Raw genomic sequence first — 20032 nt, 5'->3', positions numbered from 1 at the left:
TATGAAACTGTTTATCCTGTCCAATCATTCCATCGTGGTCGTTACATAATGCAATAACCATTTTGAACATAAGCTGCACTTATGTCACAAACATAAGTTAATTGATATATTCACTGAGGTAAAGTTAGTCTGCTTTTTACTTTGAATAAACTCCTAAAACATGATGGTAATAAACGAGATGTAATACTTGGTTCAGCGATGGACCAGAACACAAACAACATTATATTAAGTACCAATATACACGAGGTGAATTCAAACAAGTGCTACACGAGCACAGATACAGGGCATATGTGATTTGGATTTGAGGCTTGAAGTTACTATCAATGATCAAACTGTCAATATTTAAAAAAAAAAAAAAAATGACAGCGACGGTAATAAACCAGCACCAAGAGCACAAACGAACGAGTCAGAAAATGAGTGCGTTAGACGAGATGGGGTAAATGCATGACTGACGTCACAGATCCGGGAGATAATTTTGTTATTTCTATGTAAAGGGAATTACTTAGATTGTTTCTTTTAACAGCACAAATCGGCACAAATCGAGCACAAACAAATGACACCTGTTTGGAGCGATTTGGATGACATGGGGTGGAGAATGATACCACTGTTCTTAAAAAAAAAAGTTTTTCTGTTATATTTAAGAAACGATCATAGTTACAGGGTTTCTTTTAATGGCACAAACCGACACAAATCAAGCACAAATGAATGACACCGGTTTGGAGCGATTTGGACAACATGGGGTGGAGAGTGACGTCACAGCCCCGAATCATATTTGTTATTTCTAAGGAATGGAAATAGATAAAGTGTTCATTTTAACGGCACAAACCGGCACACATCAAGCACAAACAAATGACACCGGTTCGGAGCGATTTGGACAACATGGAGTGGAGAATGACGTCACCGCTCCCGAAAACATTCTTGCTATATCTAAGGAAAGGAAATAGTTACAGCATTTGTTTTAACGGCACAAACCGGCACAAATCGAGCACAAACGAATGACACCGGTTTGGAGCGATTTGAGCGAGATGGGGTGGAGAGTGACGTCACACAGCCCAAAAAAGAATGCTTAATATCTCAAAGACCAAACAAGCACAAACGTTCATTTGTGCGACACAAATCAGCACAAACACAGCACAAATGAATGGAATAGTTTTGGTCATTATTTAATTATATGGGGTGCCAACTTCACGGAGGTTTCTAAAACAATATATTAAGGAATTATTTATTTATTTGTATGTTTTTATCCTAAAGTCAGAAATAAAACAAATCGCCCCTACTGTGTCTTATTTTCACATCTCTCCATCCTTTGCAGGTCATACTGTTACTATGTGGGAGTGTTTGTTGGCACAGATTTCTATAACATTGTGTTCTATTTCTATTATCCAGGAGGAAACCACTCGCAGATCTGCCAGTAGCTCTAGTATGTCGACATCGCAGGTAGAAGACACATCTCCAGAGTCTGCCCTTGGCAAAAAAAGTAAGCCTTATTGCTCATGTACCTCATGTGTTAGCAGAGCACCACACACCCACAGAAAGACCAGTCCAAGTATTCTTTCAAGAAGGCATAGTGAACAGCGCTGAAGGGCTATCGGTTGAAATATTGCATGGCTTTTTATTAGAATTCACAATTTTAGGTTAATTTTTTTTTTTTTCCTACAGAACATAAACTTTTAAAATCATTGCTCTATATTTGTATGTAATTCTAAACAAAGTTATACGATTGTTGTTCTTAATTCCCTATAATCAATGACTGAAAATACCCTAAGGTGGTACTCCAGGACAGTTTTGAGAACCACTGCCCTAAGCAATACCCAAATAATGAAGACAATCTAGGAAATTACTTATCTGTCCCCCTCCATATTATTTCCTTTGTTTTCTGTTTTATATTTTATGTTAATCAAACTCTCTTCACTGACATAAATACAGTTAAACAATTGTGCTATATTGTGTGTTGGTTGAATCTTTGGTAACATTCTTATTGATCAGGAACAAGTTTCAGTGATTTCTCTGTACTGTTTCCCCAGCTCCTCCAAAGTTCCTGCCCATATCTTCCACTCCCCAGCCCGAGAGACGCCAGCAACCTCAGAGACGTCACTCGATAGAGAAGGAGACCCCCACAAATGTACGACAGTTTATGCCTCCCACTCGCCAAAGCTCTAAGTCTCTTGTAAGTACAGTACCACACAGTTATATCAGTTCCCTCTGGATAACATGTGCTTTATGACCTCATCCTCATGTGATATATGAAGACCTTTTTTTCATAAGAACATAATAAAGTTTACAATCGAGAGGAGGCCATTCAACCCATCGTGCTCATTTGGTGTCCATTAATAACTAAGTGATCCAAGGATCCTGTCCTTTTTTATGTGTCTCTGCCTTTACAGTACTAGTGTTTATTTGATTATCAAGAGCAGATTTATTAAGGACGTTAATTTATTAAAATGTTTTATCATTAATTATATATTTTTTATATTCTTTTTTAAGGCGGGGGGGCGAAAAAGGGATCCCACAGCCACCATCAGGTTTTTTTTTGTTTTGCTATTTGAGACAAAAATTAATAAATTGGGAATTTCATAAAACTTAAAAAAAAAACAAAACAAAAAACTAATGGTCAAGAATGAGCCAGTGGGATCCTGATTTGATTTGAAAGACATAGAAAACATATTACTTAAATTCTGATTTAAACAAGAAACTGTCAAATGCTATTACCTAGATTTGTACAATGTTCTATAATATAGATGTAATGGTCAGTATATTTTTTGAGTTATTTTTGTTTTAACTTTTTTTTTATCTGTGTATACATGGCCATAGAAGAGTAAGAAAAAACAGGGATTATATTTTATTTTTAAGGATTATGTCATTATTTTGTGACTAATAATATCTCTCAGGTCTCTGAAACTTTCCGTGTGTCCTGTTTGTGAGGACTTGGTGGTGATGCTGTTTCCAATGCTAAGTATTACAGACGAAATAACACAAGATAGCTTGGCTTTGGCTTCAATAAATGTTGTTAATGCAGAACGGATGCTAACAACCACCTTTTTATAGATCGCCATAAGTATTATAAATGGGTTATACATCTAGCAGTATTGTTTCTAGTGCAGCAAGGAATGGTGTATTTGTCTGCAGGGCTCTTCTCTAGCAGATAAAAGTATTGCCCAGTCAACATTTTGAACTGCAAATTCAATCTAACCAGTGGTCCTACATGAGATTAGGCATATGAACCACATTCCATATAGAAACTCTCAGCTCTTATCAATGTGCTGTATTGGAACTTACTGAATCAGGTTGCAAATTGATGTTATAAGCCTGTTGGCCTTTTGACAGCTTTTGTACATAGCTGTCATTTGCTGATGCATTTTATTTGTTGTAGGAAAGAGCACCTCAAACCCCAGTAAAGCAAATTAAAAAAAATTGGATATCATGGGGGGAAAAAAATCTGAAATAGGGATGTGCTCATCTATTAGGACATGCATGTCTATTAGGACGAATACAGTATTCTAGAATCTGTATAATGTTCTATGTGACTGAAAGATACTAGATAAACTAAAGTAGTAAATTTGATCACTTCAGTTCAGAATACAAAAGATCTTGAGATCTTTGGGTCTTTATTTTATTTTATTTTGGGCTTTCATCATACATTATTTGACCATTGTGCCTTCAAATATTGAGGAAATAATGAAGTCAGTCTGAACCCCTGTTCCCTTACAGTGGGTCTCCGGGTTGCTGAAGCCTAGGGAAAAGGAGCTGTTCGTGGTTGTAGTAGTAACAAGGCCTGTGTTTCAGGAGGAGTTTTGTTACCCCGTGGAGTGTTTGGCTCTGACAGTGGAGGAAGTGATGCACATCAGACAGGTGTTGGTGAAGGCAGAGCTGGAGAAGTTTCAGCAGTACAAAGATGTGTACAATGCCCTGAAGAAAGGAAAGGTAGGATACAAGTAACAGACCAGCTTTAAGTTATTGTGTTGATATGTAAGAATTGATGGTCTGAAGACTGTACTGCCTAGTACCTAGTTTAAAGTGATTTTTTTTTTTAACATTCTTATCTTGATATATCAGCTAATCTACACATGTTCTGTTGTAGCTAAAATATTAAAGATCTGCTGAAATAAATCTTTTTAATCATCATTTTAGTAATTATGAATAGATGTATTTATTTTTAAGGGGGTGAAAATTGCATTTTTTTAATGTAAGATTCATATGTGAAGTTCAGTTGAGGAGGTTGTAGATATGTAGTTGCACTGTAGTTGCTGGTCTGCAATTACTTTTCCCATTTTCTTCCAACAGCTGTGTTTCTGCTGCCGAACAAAAAGGTTCTCCTTCTTCACCTGGTCCTACACGTGCCAGTTCTGCAAAAGGTAATTCACATACCAATCTCAGGATGAGTGTAATGTGGTCGGTATTCCATCTGGTGAGAATATATTTTTTTCATGCATTACAACAGAGTAAAATTGATATTGAGGTATTTTTTAGCTTTTTGAACAAAGGCACAGAAACTTAATATACATATAGTTTTCTTGAATTGTATCTCTCTGTAAAAAGAGCATAGCCAGAGCAATTTCATTTACTACTTTAATTCCTCACCTCTGTGCAGTCATCTCTGTCACTGGTTCTGATCTAGCCTGAGCTCACTGCTCTCTGTATCTCTGATATGAGAGTGTCTGGCAGCTTAAAAACCTTGTTTTTCATAAAAAGAACTACAAATCAGATTTATCGATATATTTATATGATTAGTTTGAGTAATGTTACTTTGTAATTCATCTTGTTTTTATTGTACTTATTTTATTTAAAAAACATTTTTCATTTAGTGTATTTAATTTATGTTTTAATGTTTCCTTCTGTCTTAGGCCTGTTTGCTCACAGTGTTGTAAGAAGGTAGGTCATATTATATGATTAAGTTTAATTGACAGTCATCAAAAATATACACTCACCTAAAGGATTATTAGGAACACCTGTTCAATTTCTCATTAATGCAATTATCTAACCAACCAATCACATGGCAGTTGCTTCAATGCATTTAGGGGTGTGGTCCTGGTCAAGACAATCTCCTGAACTCCAAACTGAATGTCTGAATGGGAAAGAAAGGTGATTTAAGCAATTTTGAGAGTGGCATGGTTGTTGGTGCCAGACGGGCCGGTCTGAGTATTTCACAATCTGCTCAGTTACTGGGATTTTCACGCACAACCATTTCTAGGGTTTACAAAGAATGGTGTGAAAAGGGAAAAACATCCAGTATGCGGCAGTCCTGTGGGCGAAAATGCCTTGTTGGGCTAGAGGTCAGAGGAGAATGGGCCGACTGATTCAAGCTGATAGAAGAGCAACTTTGACTGAAATAACCACTCGTTACAACCGAGGTATGCAGCAAAGCATTTGTGAAGCCACAACACGTACAACCTGGGCTACAACAGCAGAAGACCCCACCGGGTACCACTCATCTCCACTACAAATAGGAAAAAGAGGCTACAATTTGCACAAGCTCACCAAAATTGGACAGTTGAAGACTGGAAAAATGTTGCCTGGTCTGATGAGTCTCGATTTCTGCTGAGACATTCAGATGGAAGAGTCAGAATCTGGTGTAAACAGAATGAGAACATGGATCCATCATGCCTTGTTACCACTGTGCAGGCTGGTGGTGGTGGTGTAATGGTGTGGGGGATGTTTTCTTGGCACACTTTAGGCCCCTTAGTGCCAATTGGGCATCGTTTAAATGCCACGGCCTACCTGAGCATTGTTTCTGTTCTCTGATGGCTACTTCCAGCAGGATAATGCACCATGTCACAAAGGTGGAATCATTTCAAATTGGTTTCTTGAACATGACAATGAGTTCACTGTACTAAACTGGCCCCCACAGTCACCAGATCTCAACCCAATAGAGCATCTTTGGGATGTGGTGGAACGGGAGCTTCGTGCCCTGGATGTGCATCCCACAAATCTCCATCAACTGCAAGATGCTATCCTATCAATATGGGCCAACATTTCTAAAGAATGCTTTCAGCACCTTGTTGAATCAATGCCACGTAGAATTAAGGCAGTTCTGAAGGCGAAAGGGGGTCAAACACAGTATTAGTATGGTGTTCCTAATAATCCTTTAGGTGAGTGTATATAACCTCTTTAATGGGGCTTTTATAAGAGATTATTCAAAAGCCACAGAACTGTTGAGATTTTTTTTTTTTTAAACGATAAATTTAACATTATTATATTATGGGGAATACAAGACAGCTTCCCACATCCTTTAGTAAACTTGGTTCCCATATTATGCATATGAGCCCTCTTTTCTCTGTTTTGCCTGCCTCTGTTCTGATCCTTTTTTTTCCCTTTTGAAAAAGATGAGGCTGCCTTCAAAGCCATATGCCAACCTCCCCATTTACTCCCTGGGCTCAACAACTTTGCCGAAGGAGGAAGCAGGTCCCAGGGCTGAGAAACCCTCCACCAGTCACCACCGACACCACAGCCTGCACAGAACTGTCTCAAGGTACAAAACTTAATGTTCCTTCAAATCTGACTTGCTATTGGTCTTCCAAAACTGATGCAAATTGGTATGTATTGCTTTTTACATTTTAGACCCCTGCCTGTCTGCTGTTAAGGACTCCATGCAGACATGAGTTAATGTTTATACAGTGAGGGAAAAAAGTATTTGATCCCCTGCTGATTTTGAACGTTTGCCCACTGACAAAGAAATGATCAGTCTATAATTTTAATGGTAGGTGTATTTTAACAGTGAGAGACAGAATAACAACAAAAAAATCCAGAAAAAACGCATTTCAAAAAAGTTGATTTGCATGTTAATGAGGGAAATAAGTATTCGACCCCTTCGATTTAGTACTTGGTGGCAAAACCCTTGTTGGCAATCACAGAGGTCAGACGTTTCTTTTAGTTGGCCACCAGGTTTGCACACATCTCGGGAGGGATTTTGTCCCACTCCTCTTTCCAGATCCTCTCCAAGTCATTATGGTTTCGAGGCTGACGTTTGGCTTCAGCTCCCTCCACAGATTTTCTATGGGATTAAGGTCTGGAGACTGGCTAGGCCACTCCAGGACCTTAATGTGCTTCTTCTTGAGCCACTCCTTTGTTGCCTTGGCTGTGTGTTTTGGGTCATTGTCATGCTGGAATACCCATCCACGACCCATTTTCAATGCCCTGGCTGAGGGAAGGAGGTTCTCACCCAAGATTTGACGGTACATGGCCCCCGTCCATCGTCCCTTTGATGCAGTGCAGTTGTCCTGTCCCCTTAGCAGAAAAACACCCCCAAAGCATAATGTTTCCACCTCCATGTTTGACTATGGGGATGGTGTTCTTGGGGTCATTCCTCCTCCTCCAAACACGGCGAGTTGAGTTGATGCCAAAGAGCTCGATTTTTGACCACAACACTTTCACCCAGTTCTCCTCTGAATCATTCAGATGTTCATTGGCATACTTCAGACGGGCCTGTACATGTGCTTTCTTGAGGAGGGGGACCTTGCGGGCGCTGCAGGATTTCAGTCCTTCACGGCATAATGTGTTACCAATTGTTTCTTGGTGACTATGGTCCCAGCTGCCTTGAGATCATTATCAAGATCCTCCCGTGTAGTTCTGGGCTGATTCCTCACCGTTCTCATGATCATTGAAACTCCACGAGGTGAGATCTTGCATGGAGCCCCAGACCGAGGGAGACTGACAATTATTTTGTGTTTCTTCCATTTGCGAATAATCGCACCAACTGTTGTCACCTTCTCACCAAGCTGCTTGGCGATGGTCTTGTAGCCCATTCCAGCCTTGTGTAGGTCTACAATCTTGTCCCTGACATCCTTGGACAGCTCTTTGGTCTTGGCCATGGTGGAGAGTTTGGAATCTGATTGATTGATTGCTTCTGTGGACAGGTGTCTTTTATACAGGTAACGAGCTGAGATTAGGAGCACTCTCTTAAAGGGAGTGCTCCTAATCTCAACTCGTTACCTGTATAAAAGACACCTGGGAGCAAGAAATCTTGCTGATTGATAGGGGATCAATTACTTATTTCCCTCATTTACATGCAAATCAATGTATAACTTTTTTGAAATGCGTTTTTCTGGATTATTTTGTTATTCTGTCTCTCACTGTTAAAATACACCTACCATTAAAATTATAGACTGATCATTTCTTTGTCAGTGGGCAAACGTACAAAATCAGCAGGGGATCAAATACTTTTTTTCCCCTCACTGTATGTATGTTTTAATAAGTGATCAATGCTTCAAAATATACATTTAATATATGAGCAAAATACTATATGAATACATGTATTTTTCTAAGTACTTCATTTTGAGTAATGAGTCTTATGTAAAATCAACATTACAATTTTGGACAATCCTTTTTAGTTTTTAGCAACATAAATAAATATATATATATATATATATATATATATATATATATATATATATATATATATATATATTTGTATCTGACATATTTAGGTTTACAAAGTCTGTGGAGAAGTCAAAGGAGGAGGTGGAGTTGCCTAAAGAGTTGACAGAAGATTGGAGTGCTATGGAGGTGTGTGTGGACTGTAAGAAGTTTATCTCTGAGATCATCTCCTCCAGCAAGCGCAGTTTATCACTGGCCACCAAGCGGGCACGGTTAAAACGCAAAACCCAGTCCTTCTACATGTCCTCCCCCAATGCAGCTGAGTACCGACCCTCTGAGAGAACTATCAAAGAGGTGTAGACCTGTGCCTTTTTTTCTCTTTTCCTGTTTATGAACTTGTTTGCTGCAAGTGGCACAATTTAGTATCTGGATATGAAGAGACATTGCAATCCTGCCAAGTTTTTTTTTTCTCTTTTTTTTTACTGCTTATGTGGAGGGTTAAGGGTGTTATTTATCCAATAATAAATGTACAGTATCAGCCCTATGCATGGGTGAAATGATTATGAGTTTTATACAAGTTTTCTCTTTCGTTAATCAGATATTTGAGTCAAAGGAATGGCCACATATTTTGTTTGTTCTAAAACTATTGTATAGAAACTTGTTGCTGATTTATTTCCCCCACCCCTGTCCCCTCACACCCATTTAAAAGCAGATTATATGAAAGGCATACACAATGTGAGACTAAATGAAATTTCATTATGGCAGGGCTTCCACCCCTTCTCTCAGGAATTCAGCTGCTCGACTGCTGCTTCCTAGTAATAGCAACAGTGTGATTGTGTCTGGCTACCTTCTAAAAAAATGAATGAGACAATTTCAGTAATGGCTTTAACTTCTTAAACAGATGGATCTATTGAAATGCACTTGAGTTAAAGAAGAAATTGCTTTGGTTTTAATAAATTAACTAGTGTTAAAATTGAAACTGCATTTTAATAATGTTTAGTGCCAAGGGCTACCAGGGGGAAAGTCAAAGAGTGAGAAACTGTTAATGACTACCATATATATATATATATATATATACCCTTAAAATGTACATTACACATTAAAAAATAGATAATGGTGTTGAGGTTCTGCTGTCCAGTGCAGTGCTTATTTTGTTAATATATAGATGTATTGTATATAGATACATACTTTAAGCTAAAGGAGGCCTTCAACTAAAATGCTATACAGCTCTGGAAAAAATTAAGACACCACTCCAAGTTCAGAAATCAATGTTAAGTGGTCTCTTAATTTTTTCCAGAGCTGTATGTGTACAACATTGATTTAATTTTCCAGTTTAATAAGATCTTGTTGATGGCTTGTTTTCATTATAACAGATTGGTGATAATGCAGAAAATGCTTTCCATTACATTAGTTCACCCACTAGCATAATCCCTAATATTGTACATTTTCAATTTTTTGTTTTGTATGTGCCTAAAAAGTGGCAAGATGACAAGATGTTGCAGTAAGGCACTGTCATTTTTTTTTTTCATTCATTTTATTAAACTATAGTGTGAGTATTTTATACCATAGTGACATGGAAGTATACTAATCTGACCCTAAAACTAATTTTCCTGCTTATTTAGCACATATAGAAGTACTTCAGTGCAGAATCAAGGCATCTTGATATTAATATGTTAGTAATCGTGCTTTGAAGTGCTAGTTAGCCAACACAACTCGAGGGTTACGTTTTCATTGTAACACTAAGTTAATAAAGGACATGACAACACTGGGTTTATCAAACTACAATCGGGACCAAAAAACGTAACCCTAACTGATCTTCAGACCAGGCTGTAATCACATTTCAATAACGTTTTTCTCTGTTATACAGGTACGTTTAGTATACTACATTAATTTTAGCACTGAAAAGATTGCATAGTGCCAAAATAATAATGTGTTGACTGGCACAGAAATGAGCCCCAATGTATATTTCCCTGTAAATATAATTAATTGTAATATAAACCAAGGGGGTAGCCTGACTTGATCCATACTGCTCACAGCAGGCCAGTGAGAGCAGTGATGTGTAGAATATGTTTATGTACATGCTGTAAATTATAATGGTATTTGTCTTTGACTTATTGAGATAACATTCTGTGTATGATTGTTTATTATTATTAATCCACAAACACATTCAAATGGCTATAAAATCCAAACCATTAGATAGCTCATAGCTCCTATGACAGTACAGATTTGCTCATGGTTTTCATTGAACACAAACAGGAACCCACATATGCTTTGTCCAGAAATTGCCTCTTTGAAACTCCGACTTCTACGTAAAGGCAAAAACTGGTTTGTGTCTCATTAAAGGCTGCAGATGTTATTTGTTAATATAGAACACAGATAGGAATCCATAAAATGTTCTTATCCATGACCTTTGATTTCTCCATTTGGTAAATTGGAAAAAAAAGAAGAAATCCTTATTGCATATATTGCATTATATTTCTATAGTGCTCTGTGTGCTTGGCCATTGGTAATTGCTACTTGCAGCTATGTTTATGATGATGATGATGACATTATTATTATATTTTTATTTAATTTAATGCTGGCATTGGTTCCCGGTGACAAAAGCACTGGAATAGCACTTTCTGGGTACAGAAACATTTGTTGTTATTGTGCATAAAAAGTAGGAAAGAAAACCTATATCCAGTGATTGCATAGCAAACCAGTGCCTTGTGTCATCCTGTGGCATTTCCATTAGTGTTTTATATAGACAACAACTTAATTTAACACTCTCTCTATGTATACAGATTTCTTAAGAGTGACTTTATATGGTAAATGTCTGTTCTGAATACTGCTATATATAACCTGGTTATTATAATACTAACGTCATAGATTAAGCTGAATATTAACTGGTCAAAAGCCTTTAAATTAATATTTGCATTATTATCATTTGTACTTTGTTTTTGTTTTGTTACTCTGAAAGGATGACAATAGGCAGTGGTTGCTATACTTGGAAACCTATAAATACTTATGTTAAATATCATATGCAATTTTGGTTTATTTATTTATCTTGTGCATCATTTACATGACCCATTCTAATCTAAGCTTTACTGGATGTGGATACTATAACAGCATCCCCAAATTTCTTATTTTTGTTGGGGTTGCAGTTCCAACAGTTAAATAGCACCAATAGCAGACCCAACCATCTGAGATTGTTTTTTATTTTTTTATTTTTTTATTACTTGGAATTAAATCCATTCCAAATGTTAAAAAGTAGTAGTTTTTATTATTTATTGTTTGTATTTTTAACTCCTACAAAGCTGCAAATAAATCCACAAATTAGTTTTTTACAGTCCAAATGGAGGAATATAGTATTACCTTTCTTCCAGCTGCTTCGACAAGAAGTTTACAGTGAAGACTAATTCAATGGCCACCACTGCTTTGACCATAGCTGTACATTTACAGAACTTTCATGTACTTTAATAATGTTTCACTTTGACTCTTAACATGGTAAATATTCCCATATTGGGAATGTATTGTCCTATAATGATTGCAGTTATCTTATCAAAATGAAGCCTAAATGTCAAGCAGTGCACATCTGGATTAGACTGTACTTGTTTTACTCCCTTTATTTCCAATGTGTCTGCTAATTAAATACTGTTTTGTATTTCAAATGCATCAGTGCAGCAGCTGATAAAGGCTCAGCACTTTTCCTCTATACGCTTATCCACTCCATTAACACAGGTGTTTTCCTGGCAGCAAGTCAATAATCTTTACCAATCTCTGTGAGAATCACTTATCTTCTGCACGTATTTCTGTATAACTCTCACTTGGCACAAAAGCTTCATACCAAGTCACTGTCACTGTCTGACCATGGAACTTGGCTGGTGCTTTTGAGATTAGATCAGTGATGTGGATTGATGTTATACCCCACACCTTCCTAGTTAACAGAAAGCTCTAAAATGTTATATTTTGTAATGTTTATGAGTCTTTTTTCAGTCTTCTGTTCAGTCCTATTGTAATTGATAATGAAAGACTCTATAGCAATAGTCCATATCCATAAAGATCGTGGGGTGGGAGGAAACTACTTTTTAAAAGTGAAATTATTATTTTGGGACAGGAAATTGGATATTGTGGAGCAGCTGGAAAAACACTTTAGTAATGGATAAAATGTGTAGAGTTAATTAATGGTGTCAAAACTCAATCTGCTGCAACAAAGCATTTGGTATTGTGAGGTTAACACTGGTTGAATCAGCCTCTTAATGTTAAAATTTATATTTTCACCTGCATCAGGACTCAATGTTGTATTTGCAAGTAAAATGTATCTTTATATATGTCCCTTCATGTACAGATGAAAATGCAGAATCCTACCAAGATAAGCATTGCAATATATATTTTTCTAATTATGAACTAAATTATAATAATAACATACAGTGTAGGTCCAAAGGTTTTTCTTTTTTTTTTTATCACAGGAACACCTGTTGACAACACTGTGGTTCCTGGTTATCACATTGATGAAATGGTATTAATGTTACAATCAGAGAAAAATAGAAACAATCACAGTATCCCCCTCAAGTGCAGGAAATCAGCATTCCTCTCAAGTGTATATAGTTCATTGTTGTGTTCTTATTATTGTGACTGTTTTTTTAAAATATTGTATATAACTGTTTTTGCATATGATGTTTAACATTTTACCTGCAGAATCATGTCTTGCTGAAGTTGTATGGAAACTCTCAAATGGTTACTTAATGTAAAGTTTGGCCAATGATATGAAGCCTCAGTCTGTGTTAAAGATGCCTTTTTTAACCTTAGTTCAGTGGTTACTGGCTGCACCATTAAGGAATGGCTGCCAAATCTTGGTGCGCATGTCTGTATAACAGCAGTCTCACACATGGAGGGACACAGGGCTGTTTAAAAGCAAGAGGTATATGGTAGCAAGTGGCACTCTTGTCATTTTGTTGAACATGCACAACAAAAGCCCCAATTAATTGCCCCTATTATGTGTAATATTCATACATCAAGAGAAGTAGCTGCCAAAACCATATCACAAATATCTGATTTTGGTTTTAACAATGTACTGTCTAATATCTCGTATTTAATTGTTACCTTAATTGGATTGGAATTTAGCATATTCTAAAATTCAATCATTTTAAAGTTCATTATAAAATACTTGCATAGAACAACTTTCTCAAACTGAGCATTGATGGTAAAAAAACAAAACAAATCTTTAACTAATTCTGCACTTCTGTGTTAAGACTTGCTCTTATTTATCAATGAGAGTAATGGATATTTAGCAATGGATAATGATCTCCAGCAGATGTGAAAAGTTAGTCCATTTTAAATCCCCAAAATCATGAATAGATTTTATAACCATATTAAAAATTATAGAACAGCATGTCTCATTCAACTGCTGATTTAAAGGAGAAACTGGAAAAGCCTTTAAAAAAAAATACAATAATAAAAAATGGTCTGTGATATAGCAAATGTGTCCTTCTCTCAGGCTGCATTACAATCAGTGCATTGGGGCTTTTTGAAACATATAAGGTGAAGATTCACCCTTAATGTAGGATGGCTCTGAATGTTTGATTAACTTGTGGCACAACACAACCCTCTTCCTCCTGGTGTAGCTGCAACGTGCATGTACCACTGTGTAGCTTGTAACTTCAAAGTGTAGCAGTGATTTTTAAATAACAATAAAAAAAAATATTAAAAACAAAACAATACTATACTTTGATGTGTTTGATCTGTTTTTGTGTACTCTACCTTTTAAGTACCCTGTGAAAGCCAATATATTCCCAACACAGGAAAATCTTCACCTTGACTATTGACATGGTATGCCCAAATCCAAAGTATAATTCTCCTTTATAAAATAAAAATGTAATTTGTATTTTTTCAGTAACGTGTTCCAAGCTTGTACTAACACAAGTCGACTTTAACCAGGAGTGTGCAATTAACATTTCACTCCAGACTCACTTTGGTAAACCTAGCTTGTGGTTAGAATTCAATTCAATTTCAATGTCTCTCACTGCTAAAATACACCTACCATTAAAATTATAGACTGATCATTTCTTTGTCAGTGGGCAAACGTACAAAATCAGCAGGGGATCAAATACTTTTTTTCCCTCACTGTACGTAGAATAATTGATGCAGTTTTGAAGGCAATGGGTGGTCACTCTAAATATCGATTTGATGTAGATTTTTCTTCTGTTCACTCACTTTGCAGTTTGTTAATTGATAAATATAATCTATTAACATGTCTATTTTTGAAAGCATTCATACACACACACAGTACTGTGCAAAAGTTTTAGGCAGGTGTAAAAAAATGGTGTAAAGTATGTGTACATGTGTGTGTGTATATATATATATATATATATCTATATCTATATATATAGATATATATATATATATACACTCACCTAAAGGATTATTAGGAACACCTGTTCAATTTCTCATTAATGCAATTATCTAACCAACCAATCACATGGCAGTTGCTTCAATGCATTTAGGGGTGTGGTCCTGGTCAAGACAATCTCCTGAACTCCAAACTGAATGTCTGAATGGGAAAGAAAGGTGATTTAAGCAATTTTGAGCGTGGCATGGTTGTTGGTGCCAGACGGGCCGGTCTGAGTATTTCACAATCTGTTCAGTTACTGGGATTTTCACGCACAACCATTTCTAGGGTTTACAAAGAATGGTGTGAAAAGGGAAAAACATCCAGTATGCGGCAGTCCTGTGGGCGAAAATGCCTTGTTGATGCTAGAGGTCAGAGGAGAATGGGCCGACTGATTCAAGCTGATAGAAGAGCAACTTTGACTGAAATAACCACTCATTACAACCGAGGTATGCAGCAAAGCATTTGTCAAGCCACAACACGTACAACCTGGGCTACAACAGCAGAAGACCCCACCGGGTACCACTCATCTCCACTACAAATAGGAAAAAGAGGCTACAATTTGCACAAGCTCACCAAAATTGGACAGTTGAAGACTGGAAAAATGTTGCCTGGTCTGATGAGTCTCCATTTCTGTTGAGACATTCAGATGGTAGAGTCAGAATCTGGTGTAAACAGAATGAGAACATGGATCCATCATGCCTTGTTACCACTGTGCAGGCTGGTGGTGGTGGTGTAATGGTGTGGGGGATGTTTTCTTGGCACACTTTAGGCCCCTTAGTGCCAATTGGGCATCGTTTAAATGCCACGGCCTACCTGAGCATTGTTTCTGACCATGTCCATCCCTTTATGACCACCATGTACCCATCCTCTGATGGCTACTTCCAGCAGGATAATGCACCATGTCACAAAGGTCGAATCATTTCAAATTGGTTTCTTGAACATGACAATGAGTTCACTGTACTAAACTGGCCCCGACAGTCACCAGATCTCAACCCAATAGAGCATCTTTGGGATGTGGTGGAACGGGAGCTTCGTGCCCTGGATGTGCATCCCACAAATCTCCATCAACTGCAAGATGCTATCCTATCAATATGGGCCAACATTTCTAAAGAATGCTTTCAGCACCTTGTTGAATCAATGCCACGTAGAATTAAGGCAGTTCTGAAGGCGAAAGGGGGTCAAACACAGTATTAGTATGGTGTTCCTAATAATCCTTTAGGTGAGTGTATATTGATTTCAGTACAAAGAAAAGTACGCACACCAATAATGTGAATGAGGTGCCGGTAAACAAAAACAAACTTAGGACAAGACTTTAGCACAGCGCAAACTCAAAAATTATTTAATTATAACCAACATTTCAGCACTTGTGAGCCTTCATCAGGGTTTATATTGATTATTATTAATATGCTAATAAATAAATATAATGAATATCTAACTAGTCAAATGTATACATTTTTCACTGGATTGCTATTTGACCTTTAATTTAATGCAGTTTGACGTGGGAATTAGTGGATTTTCCTTGCTTACAAAACTTCTTAAATGTGAAGTGTAAACAGAAAATAAAAAATACTATGTTGTTTCAAAATGCAATACCTTTAATATAAATTCACAAGTGGCAGGCATTTAAAACAGTATAAACAGCCACAAAATAATATAAAATATATACAAATAGTTTAAATCTTAATTATTTCAAACCATTTATAAGGGCAAATCCTATAGTCTTTCCCTTGCTCTGATAGACATGACCATGGAAGTTGCCTAGCTGCTGAGTGAAAAATAAATTAACCCCCCTGTGGGTTGCTCCACAAGTCTCCAGACCTTGCAGAGGCCACATAGCCCTCTTTCTCTAACCAAGTGGAACCCTCGATAAGATTCTCTCTCAGCCCCAAGGGGTGACCTCGAAATGTATACATTTCTCATTTAATTTATGGTAAAGGGTGAAGTGTCCAGGCCCCTTTTTCTGTTATACGTCATCATCTTCACTCTCCTCTTCCACTGTCAGTGTGCTGTGATCTCCTATGATGGCATATCTCACATTAGAGTTCACAATCTGTACACTCTGGGTTGCAAGAGCTGTGGAGAGATGCTGAGATGACTGCTCTACCCTCTGGTGGCAACACCTATGACAGCTCATAGAATCCTCCTCTGTACAAACAAAAAATATTTATTTGTAATATATATATATTGCCCTTATTTAAAATCAGTTGTAGGATCTTACACATCAGTGAGTAAACTGTTAAAAACAATCTTCAATGAAGTTCAAACAAGGTCACAGAATAACCAGAATGTTAACAGGATCTCAACAGAAGAACACATAACATGCACACTACAAATAATAATCATTATGATCAACAACATTGCAGCCAGTGGAGTTCTCATGAAAGGTTTGTGCTTGCTTTCCATTTTTTATCAGCTTTAAAATGAAAAAAAGACTACATTTGCAAAGTACAATTCAACACTATTTATTTTAATTATTTGTTCTAAGTTTTATTCAGTTGTTCTCTTTGCTGTGAAGAATTGGTACTATGTAGCAAAATAATAGACAATGACAGATCAACCTATAAAATGTACATCCTTACAAAAACATTATGTACAACTGGAAGTTTTATTACCAAAGCTCCGGTCCTCGGTGTCCTGGCATGTTCCTACTCTTACAATGTGTGCTCCGCTGTCACTCCCAAAAATGCATCCTTCCAAAGTAGAGTGATAAATACTGATGGAGTAAAGAGGTGGTGGGCTCTGTCCACCTTTAAAAAACAAAATATATATATATATATATATATATATATATATATATAGTATTGGTTTAATTTACCAATATCATCCGAACATAAACAACAGACGTACAGTACGAGGTAGACTACTATAAATATTATAAAGACAAAACAATTAAGTTAAGGATAAATTTGCGAATCTGGAATAGCACACTAATGAATAAGAGATTCATATTTACTACTTAATTAAGTCTCTTAACATACAATTTACTTCCCTTTAGATTTGAGGATTACAGAAGAGAACTTAGGAACATGCATTTACATTAACTAATTCTGCCTACAAAAATACTATGTTAGAGTTTACATGTGTACTAATCATAGTCAAAGCATTTTAATTGAGCCAACGAGGAAGCATTAACCTGACGTCATGCAAACAGAGTGGATATGTAGATACGTACAAAAAAATATTTAGTGCATTATTAAAGGGAGTGTATATAAAATAAATTGTGTATACATGTTAATGCAATGCTTAAGGAAAATATAAAGAAACTAGAAGAAGCTAACATCTTCAGCACCTTTGCATCCTTGTACAGACCAGGCAGCCAGGGTAATTGACAAATGACTTTACCAGCATTGGAGTTCAATAATCCACAGAGGGTTTGCAATACTAGTCTTTAATTACAGATCAATATAATCTGCAGTCAGTCACGTCACTTTTGTGGTTTGGAACTCTCTTTGCAATTCAATCAGTAGCATTAACATGTACAGTATTAGCTTCTGTCCAATATTGTCCATGAGGCTTTCAGCGCTTTGTAAGGGTTTATGAAAGTCCAGAAATAGTTTTGTGGTGGATTTTGATTAGAATACAAATGAGAACATGAAAATACAGTGGTGTAAATGTACTGTAAATGTTAAAGATATTCCTTTGTCTATCATGTATCATATACCTTCACTGGTAATCAGACATCTTGATAAAGTACATCCTCGTATATAGGCTATATGCTTTATTTACGGGTTACTGTTGTATCAGATGCTGATGTGTAAATCATGATGTAACAGTTTCATTATTATTTGTAAAACGATCGTAATACTTCTAGTTGTAAAATATATCAATGTTCAGATTCACATCACTTAAAAATGACTCACCTGATGATGAAATGTCTTGCACAATATTTTGGGGATTCTTTGGGACCTTTGCTGAAAAATAAATTAATATATTGAGTTTACCCATTAATCTCTGACCATTCTTAATACTAACAATGGATGCAGAATTTGGTGGGCAAGGCTACGACTCTACTATTCTACTCAAACAAGTAAGGGTAGAAATGTAGACTGCACAAGATCTGAGGATCTGTTGGTGGTGTTTGCAGTGAAGCATCACATAAACAAAGCTCAAAGATATGGCATTATTTGGTTCTGACTTTTCCAGCCCTCTTATTCCTCTGCATAACACAGCTTGGCAAACATACAGTTCAGAAGATTGATCTTACCAAGAGTCCCAGTAATTTGTTCATATAGAGAGGGGTCACATTTTTCCAGAGCTTCATAGAATTGAAGACAAGCTCTCTGGCCTTTCCTAATGACGATGAGGAGAAGCTCACTGGCTTTCTGCAGTGGTGCAGGTTTGGATTTGATAATGTCACACTCAAGCGATGTGACAGTTCCAGCATTGAAGAGGCAACTGGCCATCTTTTCAACCAGGCCTGTGGACATGGATTTGCACAGTTCAAAGACGTGAGTCTGCAATCTGCTTGCTTTTGGACAAAAAAGCAAACAAAAACAAAGGGGGAATGTGATTATTTTCTTCTCGTTTTCATATAATTATCCTTAATATTTTATTATTATACTATGACACATGGCTTTCGATTATCCCAACCCGGAAATTTTATTTTGGTCTCGTCGTGCAGCTACTTTCACTTGGTGTTCCCCTAACACACAGCTGGAACTTCCATCGATACACTTGTCTGAAGTTATACTGACGCAAATGACGTCAGCTTTAGAAGTGTTATCGACCCTACATAAAACATTAAGTATATTACAGGTTTATATTTTAAACAAACAAACAAAAAAACATAATCAACAACAAAGAAAAACTACGTTGCAAACCGGAATAAAGCTTTAAATCAACCAGATGGCCTTTTCCAAACACAAATGAGAATCTTCTTATTAAAATACGCTATTTTTAAGAGAGAATATGATGAATGATCTCTTACCGTAGGAAGGAGTGCCTTTTTCCTTATATTCCAACACCGACATGTTAATTTATTTTTGTCTCTTTCTTCCTGTTACGAACACACGTCCAACCAGAGCCGATCTGATCACACATAAGACATATTTGGGCTACACTATTTTCTCCTGGATTTCCCCCTTGTTTTGCGCCTGCGCAGCTCAATTCCCACTTTTGATACAATGAGTATCTGTGTCTTAGTATTCCGTAGCAAGCATTCGTATTTTCTTTGCTTCCCATTTGTAATAAAGCTGTTTAAAATAACAGCAAATGTATAGTTCACACAACCAAATAATAAATAAATGGTAAGGATCAAGTTAAACTGTCACAATACACACTTCTATCCTACTCAGTGCAGCTGCGTATTCATGGGCTTCTGTAGCAGCATGCGGCGCCATCGCGACACGCTAT

The 20032-nt window shown here is 36.8% G+C and overlaps 2 protein-coding genes across 3 annotated transcripts in view; one reads left to right on the top strand and one right to left on the bottom strand.

Annotated features, from left to right (window-relative positions):
* LOC136713414 (protein spire homolog 1) overlaps positions 1-8871 on the top strand; it is an 86442-nt gene extending 77571 nt beyond the window's left edge. Inside the window, exons 10-16 of the mRNA XM_066690480.1 lie at positions 1387-1477; positions 2025-2167; positions 3784-3921; positions 4282-4352; positions 4842-4869; positions 6321-6466; positions 8421-8871. Of these exons, the coding sequence (XP_066546577.1) occupies positions 1387-1477; positions 2025-2167; positions 3784-3921; positions 4282-4352; positions 4842-4869; positions 6321-6466; positions 8421-8670 (867 nt within the window). The 3' untranslated portion in view covers positions 8671-8871. The remainder of the gene's footprint in view (positions 1-1386; positions 1478-2024; positions 2168-3783; positions 3922-4281; positions 4353-4841; positions 4870-6320; positions 6467-8420) is intronic.
* A 7383-nt stretch (positions 8872-16254) lies between these two features.
* Positions 16255-20029, bottom strand: LOC136713605 (uncharacterized). 2 transcript variants are annotated; one of them, XM_066690736.1, is made up of 5 exons: positions 19608-20029; positions 18885-19097; positions 18541-18591; positions 17293-17427; positions 16255-16825 (listed from the first exon to the last, which is right to left on the bottom strand). In XM_066690736.1, the coding sequence occupies exons 1-5, from the start codon at positions 19648-19650 to the stop codon at positions 16644-16646; spliced, it is 624 nt and encodes a 207-aa protein (XP_066546833.1). In that variant the 5' UTR covers positions 19651-20029; the 3' UTR covers positions 16255-16643. The 2 variants fall into 2 exon arrangements, with proteins under 2 accessions (XP_066546833.1, XP_066546832.1); XM_066690735.1 differs by having other exon boundaries at positions 18885-19148; positions 19608-20027.
* Between the last annotated feature and the right edge of the window lie 3 nt (positions 20030-20032).

Source organism: Amia ocellicauda, chromosome 18, assembly GCF_036373705.1.
Source record: "Amia ocellicauda isolate fAmiCal2 chromosome 18, fAmiCal2.hap1, whole genome shotgun sequence".
Classification (NCBI taxonomy): domain Eukaryota; kingdom Metazoa; phylum Chordata; class Actinopteri; order Amiiformes; family Amiidae; genus Amia; species Amia ocellicauda.
The sequence above is the reverse complement of the archived record's forward strand: the minus strand, read 5'-3'. Positions and strand labels throughout refer to the sequence as shown.

Excerpts from the sequence above, each read along its gene's own strand:
- LOC136713605 (XM_066690735.1), bottom strand. The coding sequence starts at position 19,650 with ATGTCGGTGTTGGAATATAAGGAAAAAGGCACTCCTTCCTACG. Across the intron at positions 18,592-18,884 it reads ACAAATTACTGGGACTCTTG|CAAAGGTCCCAAAGAATCCC; the intron begins GTAAGATCAATC and ends TTTATTTTTCAG. Across the intron at positions 17,428-18,540 it reads GCAAGACATTTCATCATCAG|GTGGACAGAGCCCACCACCT; the intron begins GTGAGTCATTTT and ends TGTTTTTTAAAG.